We start from the raw sequence: 14,625 nt of genomic DNA on the forward strand, positions 1-14,625 counted from the left end.
TCCAAAAGAAATTTACATGATTATGCATGTTGTGTGTGCACAGGAATTTGAAGTTATACCTTTGTGAGGTGCCTGGGGTGAATGTGGCAATGGACTCTAGTTCTCTGCTGGAGCAGCAATCACTCTCAACCACAGGGCCACTTCCCAGTGTTCAGGATATTATTTTACTCTCTTGGAACTCACTTTGTGGACCAGGCTGGCCTCGAACTCATAGAGATACACCTGCTTCCTCCTCCAAGTGCAGATGAGTGTTGGGATGAATGCCACCACACCCTGCCAGAAGTGCTTCATCACAATCTTTCTGGAATCAAGAGACTTGCACAACCTTCTGAATTCTGTTTAATTTAATGCACAAATCTCAGAGGAAAAGGGCCACAGGCATTCAGAGGGGCTGTGTCAGGGGCGGGGCCTCCTTCCAGGTACAGTCACATCTCGTCCAACCCGTAGTCCTCCTCTGGGAAATCTCCTACGGTGACAGCTGATGGCTTTACAAAGGCACCATACTTGGCCTGGCATTCAAAGTAGCGTTTCCCATTCACACTGTGGGCAAGATGGGAGGCAGTGGTGAGGGGGGGGCTTCCAGTCCACAAGCCAGTGTGCGCAGGCTCAGCCAGCAGCACAGGCGGACTTCCACATACATGCAGGAGCACACGGCAATACATTACCTGCCATCGTTTTTTCCTAACGGCTCATCATATCGGACACCAACCCAGTAGCCTGGCTTGAAATCTGTGAGTCCTGTCCGGGAGAGAAATCTCAGTGAAACCTCTCCAGTGAGCTCACTCCTTGTTCCCAATTTCTGGGGGAGTGGAAAAGCTGTCATGGAGACAAATCCTTCTCCCTCCATTGCTTACACAGTGTGAAGGCCTAGGTCACTGCTACCTGTCCGGCATGCTACTTTGTCCTGTTACTATATTATAAGAGAATTTTCTCATGTGTTGTTACTGCTGTTACTAGGATGCCCTGTAGTTTGGTGTTTCTGGAAACCAATCACAATAGAAGTCAGTTAGACCTGCTCTGTTTTTTTCTGTTTTGTTTGGTTTTTGGGTTTGGTTTTTTTTTTTTTTTGTTTGTTTTTGGTTTTTTTCGAGACAGGGTTTCTCTGTGTAGCCCTGGCTATCCTGGAACTCACTCTGTAGACCAGGCTGGCCTCGAACTCAGAAATCCACCTGCCTCTGCCTCCTGAGTGCTGGGATTAAAGGCAGGCGCCACCACGGCCGGCTAGACCTGCTCTGTATAGTTAGCCACAATAAGCTCGGACCAAATCAACCACCAGGCAGCATTGTTTGTACCTGCATACGAGTTTTTATGGTATTTGCTTTTAAGCTGCCCCTGCGGTGAACCCCAATAAAAGAGAGATACCCATACCAATATAAGAAGTTATTTGGGGGCCGGAGAGACGGCTCAGTGGTTAAGAGCACTGACTGCTCTTCCAGAGGTCCCGAGTTCAATTTTCAGCAACCACATGGTGGCTCACAACTATTATGGGATCTGATGCCCTCTTCTGGTGTGTCTGAAGACAGCTACAGAGTACTCACATAAAGTAAATAAATCTTTTTTATTTTTTTTTTTAAGATTTATTTATTATTATATGTAAGTACACTGTGGCAGTCTTCAGACACACCAGAAGAGGGAGTCAGATCTCGTTACGGATGGTTGTGAGCCACCATGTGGTTGCTGGGATTTGAACTCTGAACCTTCGAAAGAGCAGTCGGGTGCTCTTAACCACTGAGCCATCTCACCAGCCCAATAAATAAATCTTAAAAAAAAAGAAAAGAAAAGAAAAGAAGGCTATTTGGAATAAGACTTCCATTTTGAGTGGGGGTCGAGTAAAATTTAAGTTCCCAAAACTTCCCCAGGAACTGACATCCTACTCAGCAGAAAGAGCCATATATGTGGGTAGCTGATGCCCTGTCTGGCAAGTTAAGACATGAACGTTAGGCAAGGCAAGTCCCCTACCACAGTTGAATAACACCCCAACCAATGGGAGCAGGGTAAGTATACAACAAAGACGTGTCCCTAAGGAAGCCCCTATCCCTAATCCCGATTAACTTGTTTGTGGATTTTAGACTTAAAAGCCTTGTATGATCTTAACTCGATCACAGTTCAGCTCCCGAGTCTGTCCCGTTGCCCTGATTGATCAGCCTTGGGTTGTGGCACTCAGCAAACTGACTGAGATTGGAGTAGAGTTTGTGTGACAATTTTCAGACCCCAAGAGATGGTGGCCTTCTCGCTGGCCTTTCTTTCTGCTTCTGTCCCATTTGCTCAGGACCCCATCCAGAGCAGGGCAACACTGCTACTGCTATATTGTCAAGGAGAATGGCTTATGTGGCACTGTGGCCATGGATAAACCAGATCTGCCAGCAGTTGACACTGAGATGGTTAGCCTCTGGAGTGGTCAGAGCCGTGTTTAAGCTTCTCTGTAGGGAATGTTCCCAGGGCAACTTAGCAAACCAACTCACAACCAACAGCAACGAAAAACAGCCTTGCTGAGACAGGGGTAGTTCATACGTATAAGGCTAGGAGGTGGGCTGGCCATGGCGGGGCACGCCTTTGATCCCAGCAATCGGAAAGGCAGATGCAGGTGGATCACAGTAAGTGAGGTTGCCCATGGCTACAGACTGTCTTAAAAGCATAAGGTCCGGAAACAACAGGAATTGGCCTGAGCTGGAAGACTTGGGTGTAGGTCTGTGAGTGTATCCTGCCCTGGCCCTCTCCTCTGCTGAATACCACCTCTTTCATGATGCTCAGCCCACAGGCATGAGGCTAAATGGCTATGCTCTAGATTCTGGAACCATAAGTCAAGACATCTTTCCTTGTCGGGCGGTGGTGGCTCACGCCTTTAATCCAGCACCTGGGAGGCAGAGTCAGGCAGATTTCTGAGTTCAAGGCCAGCCTGGTCTACAGAGTGAGTTCCAGGACAACCAGGGCTACACAGAGAAGCCCTGCCTAGAAAAACAAAAAAACAAAAGGAAAAAAAAAATCTTTCCTTAACATCTATCAAGTTTCCAGTCACAGTGACAAAAAGACACGTACCTACATACATGACAGTGCCCCTGCGAAGGGAGTGGTCGGGTGCCCGCACCTCACAACGGCTCCCCACAGAGATGGCACTGGCTTGGGCCTTCTCCTCACTGAGACGCTGGGCAGCCTCTGCCTCTTGCTGGGCCCGGAGTTCTTCATTGTACGGGCCTAGCTTGCTGCGTTTCATGAAGGATCGAACTGTGTCTGTGGGCAAGGTGAGAATGGGGTCAAACCTGACCTTTAGATCATGTTCCTCCTATGAAGGGTTGAGCGTCATGAAGAGAGTCTATTCTGAATGCTTAGAGCTCTCAGCAGCTATCCTCAAGGCCCTTACCACAGCTCTGGCCTCTCTTCTTTTGCATCTCCTAGCAATTCAGAACTATAGGGATGCCACCTGTCACCAGCCGCTCACTTCGCCCTATTTCGCTACACATCTCTCTGGCCTACCTACTCTGACCTGTCCTCAGAAGCCAGCTTCAAATGCCACACCACCCTGGACACATCCTCCTTGCCTGGTCACATGCCCTTTCACCATGAATCCTCCCTCAACGTAACCTCAACCACCTCAAACCCCTTCCTTCCTTCAAAGCCCCTGTCTGCCTACCTGGCCCCCATTGCTCTTCTCTCCCCATATTTGTGCCCGCCATCAGTCCCACCCCACCCTCTTCCACCCTCCAAGCCCCATCTCCACTTCCTAGCCTGTGATGGCCCTGCCCTGTCTGCCCCACTATCTGGACCCACAAACCCCTCCCAGCCCTGCCCATGCATGTACTCTGCCTCCGTTCGTAAGCTTCTGGTGAGATCTCGTATTTCTCCACTTTGGACACATCCTCATACTCTCCGAGCCGGACGCCACTGTGGTCAATGACCTGTGGTAAGAGGAGAGTGGTCAGTGGGGGAGAGACGTGGGATGCTGGCATGACGTCACACACCACACCGGCACACTCTGGAGACTATAGCAGAACGCACAGGGGCCACTTCTCTTTCTCATCCCATCTTTGCCACTGGAGACGGCATCGGCCCCCAGACGTCCTCCACACATTGGCATCAACATCACTGATGTGCCCCCCACATCCCTGAAACCAGCGGCAGAGCTCAGGTCTGGCTCACATCTTTCCTCTGCACCCTGTGATGCTCCCAACCTCCAGAACCAGGATCATCCGGGTCACGACAGCCTCCTTTCGGGTCTCCCTGTTCTGCCTGGACTTCCCACCTACATCCCGAGGGTGCCTGTGAACACATGAGGCTCAGCAGATCCCTCCTGGCTCAAAGCCCTCCCAGGTTCCCCAGTCCTTCACCGACAGCTCCCAGGAGCTGCTGTGGTCCCCCCCGCCCCCTTGAACATTTTCACAAACCCTGCCCTCCCCTGCCTCTTCTTGAGGTGCTCACAAAGCAACCACTCCAGGAAATGCTCGCCGATCTCACTCAAGGTCGGCCTCCCCAGCACACATGGATGCCAAGCTCTCCTGCACCTCCCTCATCCCCACAGACTTTTCCTATCTGACTCTGTGATCATTTAGCTAAGGCTACCACACACATCAGGTAAGGCTAACCCAGGCCTTCTGCATCGTGGCTTCCAACTCTACCTAAACAACACAGGCAATCGAGGAACCAGTAACAGAACAAATGAAAGACAGAGAAAGAACCAGTTCTCTGGGTCAGACTTCTGAAGTCGATGCAGACCCAGGTCAAAACTCTAGCAAGAGTTCACTCTTAAGAAAGTAAATTCCGGGCTGGTGAGATGGCTCAGTGGGTAAGAGCACCCGACTGCTCTTCCGAAGGTCTGGAGTTCAAATCCCAGCAACCACATGGTGGCTCACAACCATCTGTAAGAAGATCTGACTCCCTCTTCTGGAGTGTCTGAAGACAGCTACAGTGTACTTACATATAACCAATAAATAAATCTTTAAAAAAAAAAAAAAAAAAAAGAAAGTAAATTCCAAGCCATGGTGGCAGTGCACGTTTTTAATCCCAGCACATGTGAGGCAGAGGCAGATGAATCTCGAGTTCAAGGTCAGCCTGGTCTACGAAGTGAGTTCCAGGACAGCCAGGGCTACACAGAGAAACCCTGTCTCGAAAAACAAAACAAAACAATAATAACAATAAAAAATTAAATTCCAGTGTTGGGAGGGTTGCTAGGCCTGCAATCTTAGAGCACTATGGAAGTGGAGGCAAGATGATGAAGAGTTCAAGGACTGGAACACACACACACACACACATACCCCGAACTGCATAAAAAAAGAACAACAAAACAACAAATATCAAATTCCATCCTGAAGATGAAATTTTTTTCTTCCTCAAATGGAGACATCCCAGCCACAGTCCTGTGCTATAGGACCCTCCCCACATGTTATCCTGGGGATTTAGCATCTCAGCGGTGATTCATAGAGGATGCTGTCTGTGCTGGGCCCCACTCCGGTAGCTGGTGACAGAGCAATGAACTACAATGAGAGAGACATCTGTCCTCCTGGAATTCTAACCAGGGAGATGGACAATAAAACCAGACCAATAACAAAAACCCATACTATACTGGACCATGATAACACCAAAGAGAAAAGAAAAACCCAAAATATGTCTTGTTTTGTTTTTTAAAGGTGCTGGTGCACAGTTTTAATCCCAGCAATCAGAAGGCAGAGGAAGGTGGATCTCTTGGTGTAAGGCCAGCGTGGTCTACAGAGAGAATTTCGGGACAGCCAAAGAAACCTTGACTCTAAAAAAAAAAAAAAAAAAAAAAAGAAAAAGAAAAAGAAAAAGAAAGAGAAAGACAGGTCAAAATTGTATACAGAGCTATAATCCCACTTAGGAGGTAGAGACAAGCTTGGGAATAGAGTTACCCATGGCTACACAGAGTGTTTTGAGACCACTCAGACCAATCAGGGCTATATGAAATTATCTCAAAATACAAAAGAGGTGTTGGAGAGATGGCTCAGCAGTTAAGAATACCATCTGCTCTTGCGGAGGACCCATGTTTGGTTCTTAGCACCACAGGGCAGCTCACACCACTTGTAATTCCAGTTCTAGTGTCCATTCCAGACTCCATGCATATACACGCCCACAGGCCAAAACCCCATACACATTCAGCCAAACAGATAAATCTTAAAAGAACAAAAAGAGGAAGGATAGAAGGACAGCTGTAGTGAGATGGTTCAGGGAGACAGAGATGGTGGCTCCTGTACTAAACCTGGTTCTCTGAGTGAGCCAGAGGACCACAGTGGGAGGAGAAAAACAATTGTTGACCTCCAAGCATGCGGTCATACCCATGTGTTTGCACCATGGCACATAATAAATATAAATGAAACAAAAAAAAAGAAAAATTAATTATTGACACTTGTAATTTTTTTCCTGTTCTCACAATCAAACTTAGGCCTTGTATTTGCTAAACGGTCTCTCTTTCATTATTTTGAGTGTCTGTGTGTCGGTCTGAGGACACCGTGGAATTGTTCTCTCTTCCCTTTGCGTGGGTCCAGGGACTAAACTCAAGTTGACAGCCTCCATGACCAGCCTCTGACTTTTTTTTTTTTTTTTTTTTTTGTTGTTGTTGTTGTTGTTTTTCGAGACAGGATTTCTCTGTATAGCCCTGGCTGTCCTGGAACTCACTTTGTAGACCAGGCTGTCCTCGAACTCAGAAATCCGCCTGCCTCTGCCTCCCAAGTGCTGGGATTAAAGGCGTGTGCCACCTTTTTAGTTTTTCATTTTTAACAGAGTCCCACTGCTTCTCTTAGGCTTGCCTCCTAACTCCTCCTGAATGCTGAGATTACAGGTGTGTTGGGCCCACCATAGGCCACGGTGGTGGATGACACCTTCAGTAAAGATTTGGAAAAAGGAATGGACAGAGTTTAGCAGGGAGGGAATGAGTAGGGAAGGTGGGGAGAGGCTGAGGGCAGAATGATGTGAGCTGATACACACAGAGGCCTTCTGTGTTCTTGCTGCTCTCAATCGGGCCAGAACTTGATGGCTCACCTCAGTTCTTTACAGTGTTATACTTTTGTCCTCTCCATGGAACATTCTCTAGATATCAGCTCAAATACCCATTCCTCAAGGAAGCCTCTTCAGATATCCCCAGGTAAAGCCTGGTACCTCTGATGAATTTCCCGTGAGCTCCCTCCCCCTAAGCCAGTTCAGACAACTCTGGTTTGTCACTGTCTACTGAATGTCTGCTTCTGACCAGGCTGAACTGGGGCTTCCATGTGGCTAGAGCCTATACTGGTTATCACACTGGGCAAAACATGGTATTTGTTGAAGAAATAAATTAGTGAATGAATGTGGGGCGGGTCCCGGGAAAGGGTGTCCTCACATGGATGCGACAGCCGTCATCCACAGGATAGGAGCCCAGCAGTGCATCCTCCTGATCCAACTTGCTGTAGAACTTGTCGTCTGCTCCATATAGCTCCAGTTCCATGCAGGAAGCAGGGCTGCCCACCACCAGCTCCAGTTTACACTGCAGTAAAGAGGCAAGATGAGGAGAAAGGCTGTCAGAGGCCTCATCTTCAGACTTTGATCAACAAACAAGTTCCAAAAAGACCCACCTTGGACCAGTTCCTTCTGGACCCGCCCCCTCGGCTCTCTGGAGTGTCTGATTTTTCCCGGGTCCTGCCCCTACTCGGTGGACTCTGTTCTCCGGGGCTCCCAGGCCTGGGAGGCTGGCTGTCAGTCTCTGCAACCTTCCCTCCAGGTTCGCCCACTAGTTTTCAGCCCCCTACTCCCTTTTCTTTGCCCCGCCCCTCCGGACCCCGCCCCCACGGCCACACCTTGAACTCTGCGATGGTGAGGCTACGACTGTATCGCTTCTCCGAACGGAAGCTGTTGAGGGAGCTGCTGATGAAAACCATCACGGTGGGCGCCGATATCCCCGTCACCTCCATCTCGCTGCGCCCCGGAGTGGCCCGCGGTGCGGTTCAGCCGTCTCACACCGGCTCCGCAGTGGCCGCCGCTGCTTCTGGGATATAGGTCCCGCCCCTTGTTCTGGAGCTGACCAATGCAAGTTCTCCACCTAACATGGCCAGCCAATCGCTGCTGTTCTTTCTCCACGGACAGGCGGATTCTCGGGTACGTCCAACCAATCCCGAGAGGCCTTCCGTGCACGGGAAGCAGGAGAGGAGGGCGGGAGGAGGCCGAAGCCGGGAAGAATGGCTGGAGTTGTCCCGGTCCGCCGAGTGTAAGTTCGGCGCATGTGCACTGGCCTTGGGCCAAGAAGAGAGCAGCGGATTCTCTCGTTCACGCTCAGCGCCTTGCGGATGACATCGCGCATCATAGTCCCAGCCCTTGTCCTAGATCCATTCCACTCGGAGTTGGGAAGCAGGTTCCGAAATCGGGAGTGAGTAGCAGAGGGTATCAAAGGATCGACGCAAGCCGTCAGCCAGACATCCATAAAAAAAAAAATAAAAAAAATAAAAAAATAAGGAACCCGCGCATGCGCGCAGCATCGCCCTAGTTTGGTGCAGCTTCGGTGTGCGACCCTTCCCGCGTTCCGTAGCGCGCCCGCGCAAGCGCAGAAGGCTCAGCAGCCCAGTCGCTATGGAACCCGACGGGACGTACGAGCCTGGCTTCGTGGGTATTCGGTTCTGCCAGGAATGGTGAGGCCCGGGCAGTAGGTGTGGGAAGGCAGTGAGGACTGGCTCCAGGGCTGACCTCTGACCTCCCCTCCCCACAGTAATAACATGCTGTACCCCAAGGAGGACAAGGAAAATCGCATTCTGCTGTACGCGGTGAGTACCGGCAACCCTCTCGCCCGCGGGTTCACGCCTTCCCTGCGCGCTCCCTGCTGGCTCCCCCACGCTTTCGCCTCTTGACTACCCCTCAGCACACCCTCTCTCCCATGTTGTCCATGCCCTCCTTGGGAACACCCTGCCTTCCTGTCCAGTCTTGTTGGAGATCTGATCTGTTTGTGACACTCCTCCCACATGCTCTCCCGTCTGCAGTGCCGGAATTGCGATTACCAGCAGGAAGCCGACAACAGCTGCATCTACGTCAACAAAATCACGCACGAAGTGGAGTGAGTGGCGGGACCTCGCTTGGGGCACGGGTCACCTCTTAGGACACCCGGCCTGACCGCTAATTACTTCCCTATGCCTGCAGCGAGCTGACCCAGATCATCGCAGACGTGTCCCAGGACCCCACGTTGCCCCGGACGGAGGACCACCCGTGCCAGAAGTGAGTACGCAGCTGGCATAGGGAAAGAGGAGTGGCTGTGCACAGAGAGGTCTTTCGCGGTTTAGTAACTGAACCATTCCCTCAGGTGTGGCCACAAGGAGGCAGTGTTCTTTCAGTCACACAGTGCCCGAGCTGAGGTGAGTGGCGGCTGGGTGCTTGGGGGGGTAGGGGTGGGGGGGACACGCCAGTTTTGGGTTGATCCTGTTTACTCAAATCAAGATTGGGAAAGTTTCTTTGATCGTTTCTTTTGGTCCTCACACTATCCTCTGGGTCCAGACCCTGACTGAACGTTCTTATTGCTAGGACGCCATGCGCCTGTACTATGTTTGCACTGCCCCACACTGCGGCCACCGCTGGACTGAGTGATCGTTCCTTCTTCCACCTGTAATAAATGCCAGTTTCTACACTAGTGTTTCCCGTGTTTATTTCTCTCGTGGGTAGGGAGCAGCCAGTCTTATCAGGTCGTGCGGTGTAGGGTGCGGTGCTGCGCATAAGCATCCGGCCGAGAGCTGGTGAAGCCACAGTCTTCACACACGTGCAGCTTCTCCCTGCGCTCCCGGTAAGCGTAGCTGGCTGGCTGCCCGTGCACCTTGGCAAGGTGAGCTTCCAGGGAACAGCGCTGGGTGAAAGCTTTCCCACAGGCTCCGCAGCGGAATGGCCGTATTCCTGTTAAGATGAGCAGAGAGGGCGATGGCGGCCTTGGAGCGTAGGCTTCTGGCCTTGCCACTCCCTATCTTTATTCCTAGCTAGGCAGACACTTATGTTTGTGGTCCACTAGCCATCTGCTACTTCTGCTTAAGGCAACAGGAGCCAGGCCATGTGTCTCCTCCATCCCTCAACAGGAAGCGTCTTGTGAGAGAGGGAGGGACTCTTAGCTACTTGCCTGCTCTCAATCTGGAACCTGGAAATATATCATATGGATTTATTGTGAGACAAGGTCTCACAGTGTAGCCCTGGCTGGCCTGGAACTCAGAGATCTGCCTTCCTCTGCCCAGAAGTGCTGGGATTAAAGGCAAGTACCAAAAGCCTGGCTTATTTGGGGTGTCTGTGTACGTGTGTGTTTGCTCACAAACGTATGCATGCACAAATGCTATGGTCCAAGTTTCGGGGTCAGAAAATAATTTGCAGGAATCTTATACCACCTGGATCCTGGGAATTTAACTCAGTTATGAGAGTTGCCAGCAATGGCCTTACCCACTGAGCAATCTGGCTGGAACACTATGTCTCCTTACCTGTGCCCCTATTGTATATCTGATCCCTGGAAACCCCATACCCCATGCGTCTGCCTCTGTCATTCCATCACCATCACTATCTGGCGTCCAGAAGACGCTCTTTGTTCCTGCTGTTGCTTACCAGTGTGAGTCCTCATGTGACGCTTGAGATCGAAGGCATCGTGAAAGCCTTTACCACAATAGTGGCACACGTGGCGCCTCGCTGGGCTGTGGCATTTGAGGTGCCGAGTCAGCATGCGTTGCAGCGGGAAGGCCTTGGGGCAGAGTGGGCAGCCAAGTGTCCCGGGGCCCTTGGGAGCAGAGGTCAGTGTCCCCTGTGAGGACTGCCAGAGGGTGTAAGGGTTAGTATGGCCAGCTGGATCTTGTTCAGTCTTTGCTACTCTGTAGTTGTGTGCCCAGAGTGAAGGGCAGCTGTGAGTAGTGGGGACAGCTGCAACCCTCTCTCCAAACCAAATCCATCAATCTGACCATTATGTCCCTCCATACCCAAGAACACGCTTTGCTAATACAAGCTTTCCTAGTTTTATTCTCTGCCTCTAGCTCCTACCAGGAAGACGCTCTGTGAGGAAATGGATGTCTGTCCCTCCTGCCGTACACTCACTCATACAGAAGTGGCCTCACACACTGAGTTCTGACTAGTATTGTTCTTCCTTTCAAAGTCCGCAGTTAACCTACTCCTGGGAAGTTAAGGAAACAGAGCCCCCACCCCTGACTGTTTATCCAGTGTTCTGACATAAATCACCTTCTACTTAGTTTTTGGAATCCTCTTCGCACCCACTGAACACAGATCCCTGGAGCAGGGCCTTACAGCTGCCCACCTACCTCAGGAATAGGGGTCTTAACTGAGACTGGGTTGAGCTGGGTCCTGGGAAGGGAACGGGATGCCAAGTAAAGAACAATACTCGGGGCTGGAGAGATGTTACAGAGGACCTGGATGGAGTAAGGGCAGCCAGCTTCCTGTGCACGAGTGGAAAGCCATCCCATCTTAGTTGCCAGCTGCAGACTCACCACTGCCCAGGTGTCTCTCAGACCAGAAGATCTGTGTGCTGGTGGCACTGCCAGGCTGCTGCAGTCTGAGAAGAGAAGCCAGATGGTGATGCCCAGTGCCTCCCGAGTGCCTTCACCTCCAGGCCCAGATGGGTGCATGCGTACCTGGGACATAAGCATCTCCCCGGAGCTGGTCAGGAAGGTGGCTCCAGTTAGGTGGCTGTGGACGCCGACTCCTCACAAGAAAGACCCTGGGCATTGCTTTCAGGATGGTGAAATGGCTCTTCACAGAGCTGCTGCCTCTGCCTGCTGCCTGTCAGACCTGGGCCCCAGAACTAGGTGAAATCAGGAGACTCCTGGAAGCCTCATTCTCTTCATGCAAATTTTGAGACAAGCTTGGGGAGCAACCTTAGCTGGCTCTGGTTACCTCAGCTGGGGCCTGCCATCATGGCTCCTTCTCTAGGCTAGGCTTCCAGGCAACTCCTCCATCTCCTGAGAATGGAGACAGTGGAGAACTCACCCCCCAGGGAGGCTTGAGTGAGAGAAGAGCCTAGGCTGCTCCTGGGGATGGAGATCAAAAAGACACATGGCTCCAGACCTGGAAGGGTACAGGACTCTAGGGACTATTTACCAGGCAAATCAGTCCAGGACATCCATCAGCCTGCCTAGTTATTCAAATCACAGCAGCTGTCCGAGGATGCAGGTGGGGACAGCTGTGATTGTTCTGTGCCGCTGGTGTAGGGTGGCAGCAAACTGAGTAGGTAAAGGAAAAATAAAGATGGGAGCTGTGCTTCCACAAGCCGGAAGCTCAAGCTCGCTCTCTCTGTCTCTCTGTCTCTCTCTCTTTCTCACTATCTGATCTTTAGATTTCCAAAGATGACATGGCCTCATTCAGGCTTAGGGCGTTAAAATGACTAGGACCTAGTGAGTGTAGGGACTCCTCCCATCCACTCTGGGTAGGCTGTTCTAGTTCAGTCCTTCTCTGATCTCTGAACTAGAAGTTCAGAACTGTGAACACTCTCTTCACAGTTACCTTCTCTGGTTTATCTGACAGTCTTCTGAACGTGGTTCTATACTTCTAACTATAGGCAGATCTTAACTTAGCTCAGCATTGAAAATGAGCACACTGTGCAGGGCCACAAGGAGACAGCAGTGACACCAAGAATAGTCAACCGTGAAGTGATCTAAGCTGGAATAGGCAAAACGGAGAGCGGGGTTCTTGGAACCAAAGGATTCTAATCCAGCCTACAGGTTTGGGTGGGGTCTGCCCTCCGGCTTGCATTCCAAGTGCCTTCTCCACCCCACCCCCCAGCCATCTTAATATTCCCAATCTGATCTTAGCTGGGGAGGAAAACCAACCCCCAGTTCCAGCCAGGGGGAAAGTCATTACAAAGGCTTCCATTTTTCACAGTTTGGTGGTGGTGGTGTGAGGGCACACACAATGGCCCATGAGGACGCCATAGCAATTGGCTCACTTTCTACCTTTATGCGGTGTACTGGCTAGTTTTATATCAACTTGGCACAAACTGGAGTCATTTGGAAAGAGGGAACTTCAATTGAGAAAATGTCCTCACCAAATTGGTCAGGGGGCAAGCCTCTGGTAAACTTTCTTGATTGATGTGGGTGGGCCTAGATCACTGGGCAGTGCCACCATGGCCTAGTGGCCCTGGGTTCTATGAGGAAGAAGGCTGAGTAAGCCATGGGGAGCAAGCCAGTGAGCAGCACTCGTCCATGGCCCTTGCATCAGTGCCTGCCTCCCTTGAACGATGGACTATGAGGTGGAAGTGAATCAACCCTTTCCTCCCCAAGTGATGTACGGGCTTTGTGATTGTTTTGTTTTGTTTTGTTCAATCACACTAATAGACACCCTAAGACATGAGGATTCAAGGGATTGAACTGGGGCACCAGGCTTGTGTTGCAAGTGCCTTTACTTGCTAAGCCATCTCAACCCCTCCCCCTTTTAAACAAAATAGAACAAAAGAGGGTTTTATGTATCCCAGGCTAACTTCCAACTTACGATGTAGCCAAGAATGGTATTGAATTCAGGATCCTTCTGGCTCCACTGAAGTGGAAACTTCTGGCCTGTTTGGAAAGTCAGTTATGTCAAATGATGTTTTGCTGGGGCACACAGGTTAAAGGATGTTTTGCTATAGCAGATCCGTGAAAAGACACGTAATGCAGTATAAATACGACCCCACAGACAGTGGAAGACACCCTGAGCACTGGTCTGATTTGCTCCACTTTGATATTCTTCAGTAACAACACGCATGTATTGGTTCCACTGTCAGTTGGCAAGCACTGTGGTTTCCTCAGGATTGAACTACAGCTGTTGGTTTGTGTGTGGTATCTGCCTGCCTAGAGGACTGGTCTGCAGCTGTTGGTTTGTGTGTGGTGTCTGCCTGCCTAGAGGACTGGTCTGCAGCTGTTGGTTTGTGTGTGGTGTCTGCCTGCCTAGAGGACTGGTCTGCAGCTGCTGAGCTGTATTTGGTGTTTGCTTTGGGACTGAACTGTTGACAAAGAAGATTGAGATCGCCCCCAAAGAACTATTGCTGAACAGGTCCACTTCCCCCATAGCCTAATAACTTTTCTCTTTTACTACCTCTGCTGGGTGGTGGACAAGAGGACAGTTGAATGTTCACTAAAATGGCTGCAAAAAAATGTATGCCTACACTCCACTTCTCAAGTGCTGGGATTGCAGGTATATCCCACCATACTCATTCTAGTGGTGCTAGGGCTGCACCCTGGGGGCTTGGTGTATGCTAGGCCTGAACTCTTTACATTCCCTGCCCAGGAAGGGTTTCTTTGCCTCTCCTGTATTCTGATTGGAGTCTGAAGTGTTCCCCGGGAGGCTCATGTGACTGGTGAATCCAATTGAGAGCTGATTAGCACATGAGGGTCCTAAGCTCATCTGCGTGCTTCACTTTCCCACCTAATCTCTGCAGGACCTGGGCAAAAGTCACTTCTCACTGAGCCTTGGAAAAGTATTACTTCTGTGTGTGCATGTGTCTGTGAGAAGGAGCGTGAGTATAGCGCAAAGGCCAGAGGCATTGCAGCCCACAGACCTGGAGCTACGCGACTCCAATGTGGTTGTGAACCATCCAGTGTGGGTGCTGAAAAACTCAGGGCAGCTAAGATGGGGATGGCTTTCCACTCATGTACAAAAGCTGGCTGCCCTTACTCCATCCAGGTCCTCTGTTAACACCTCTCCAGCTCAGAGCGTTCTTCACTTGGC

At 50.7% G+C, this 14,625-nt stretch overlaps 3 protein-coding genes across 6 annotated transcripts; 1 reads left to right on the forward strand and 2 right to left on the reverse strand.

Annotated features, from left to right (window-relative positions):
• Positions 1 to 321: 321 nt before the first annotated feature.
• Tbcb (tubulin folding cofactor B) lies at positions 322 to 8,390 on the reverse strand. 3 transcript variants are annotated; one of them, NM_001360649.1, is made up of 6 exons: positions 7,773 to 8,390; positions 7,319 to 7,462; positions 3,797 to 3,893; positions 3,086 to 3,228; positions 666 to 738; positions 322 to 540 (listed from the first exon to the last, which is right to left on the reverse strand). In NM_001360649.1, the coding sequence occupies exons 1-5, from the start codon at positions 7,884 to 7,886 to the stop codon at positions 682 to 684; spliced, it is 555 nt and encodes a 184-aa protein (NP_001347578.1). In that variant the 5' UTR covers positions 7,887 to 8,390; the 3' UTR covers positions 322 to 540; positions 666 to 681. The 3 variants fall into 3 exon arrangements, with proteins under 3 accessions (NP_001347578.1, NP_079824.2, NP_001347577.1); NM_025548.4 differs by having other exon boundaries at positions 3,037 to 3,228; NM_001360648.1 differs by lacking the exon at positions 7,773 to 8,390 and adding an exon at positions 7,551 to 7,584 and having other exon boundaries at positions 3,037 to 3,228.
• Positions 8,267 to 9,580, forward strand: Polr2i (polymerase (RNA) II (DNA directed) polypeptide I). Its single transcript, NM_027259.1, has 6 exons — positions 8,267 to 8,597; positions 8,675 to 8,729; positions 8,943 to 9,016; positions 9,100 to 9,174; positions 9,260 to 9,311; positions 9,478 to 9,580. Exons 1-6 carry the CDS (start codon positions 8,539 to 8,541, stop codon positions 9,538 to 9,540), a joined length of 378 nt encoding a protein of 125 aa, NP_081535.1. The 5' UTR covers positions 8,267 to 8,538; the 3' UTR covers positions 9,541 to 9,580.
• Positions 9,490 to 13,768, reverse strand: Ovol3 (ovo like zinc finger 3). Of its 2 annotated transcripts, XM_011250616.3 has the most exons (6): positions 13,411 to 13,768; positions 12,968 to 13,066; positions 11,559 to 12,146; positions 11,415 to 11,479; positions 10,528 to 10,729; positions 9,616 to 9,840 (listed from the first exon to the last, which is right to left on the reverse strand). In XM_011250616.3, the coding sequence occupies exons 3-6, from the start codon at positions 11,650 to 11,652 to the stop codon at positions 9,632 to 9,634; spliced, it is 570 nt and encodes a 189-aa protein (XP_011248918.1). In that variant the 5' UTR covers positions 11,653 to 12,146; positions 12,968 to 13,066; positions 13,411 to 13,768; the 3' UTR covers positions 9,616 to 9,631. The 2 variants fall into 2 exon arrangements, with proteins under 2 accessions (NP_001276746.1, XP_011248918.1); NM_001289817.1 differs by lacking the exons at positions 12,968 to 13,066; positions 13,411 to 13,768 and having other exon boundaries at positions 9,490 to 9,840; positions 11,559 to 12,958.
• Positions 13,769 to 14,625: the final 857 nt, after the last annotated feature.

Source organism: Mus musculus, chromosome 7 (assembly GCF_000001635.26).
Source record: "Mus musculus strain C57BL/6J chromosome 7, GRCm38.p6 C57BL/6J".
Classification (NCBI taxonomy): domain Eukaryota; kingdom Metazoa; phylum Chordata; class Mammalia; order Rodentia; family Muridae; genus Mus; species Mus musculus.

What these genes read in the sequence shown, in the direction of transcription:
- Polr2i (NM_027259.1), top strand. Translation starts at nt 8,539, where the DNA reads ATGGAACCCGACGGGACGTACGAGCCTGGCTTCGTGGGTATTCGGTTC. An exon ending in ATTCGGTTCTGCCAGGAATG is followed by an intron (nt 8,598 to 8,674) that starts GTGAGGCCCGGG and finishes CCCTCCCCACAG; the next exon opens with TAATAACATGCTGTACCCCA. An exon ending in ATCGCATTCTGCTGTACGCG is followed by an intron (nt 8,730 to 8,942) that starts GTGAGTACCGGC and finishes TCCCGTCTGCAG; the next exon opens with TGCCGGAATTGCGATTACCA.
- Tbcb (NM_025548.4), bottom strand. Translation starts at nt 7,886, where the DNA reads ATGGAGGTGACGGGGATATCGGCGCCCACCGTGATGGTTTTCATCAGC. An exon ending in TCACCATCGCAGAGTTCAAG is followed by an intron (nt 7,463 to 7,772) that starts GTGTGGCCGTGG and finishes TCTTTACTGCAG; the next exon opens with TGTAAACTGGAGCTGGTGGT. An exon ending in AGCTTACGAACGGAGGCAGA is followed by an intron (nt 3,229 to 3,796) that starts GTACATGCATGG and finishes CCTTGCCCACAG; the next exon opens with ACACAGTTCGATCCTTCATG.
- Ovol3 (NM_001289817.1), bottom strand. Translation starts at nt 11,652, where the DNA reads ATGCCCAGGGTCTTTCTTGTGAGGAGTCGGCGTCCACAGCCACCTAAC. An exon ending in GGGAGATGCTTATGTCCCAG is followed by an intron (nt 11,480 to 11,558) that starts GTACGCATGCAC and finishes TTCTCTTCTCAG; the next exon opens with ACTGCAGCAGCCTGGCAGTG. An exon ending in TCACATGAGGACTCACACTG is followed by an intron (nt 9,841 to 10,527) that starts GTAAGCAACAGC and finishes TCATCTTAACAG; the next exon opens with GAATACGGCCATTCCGCTGC.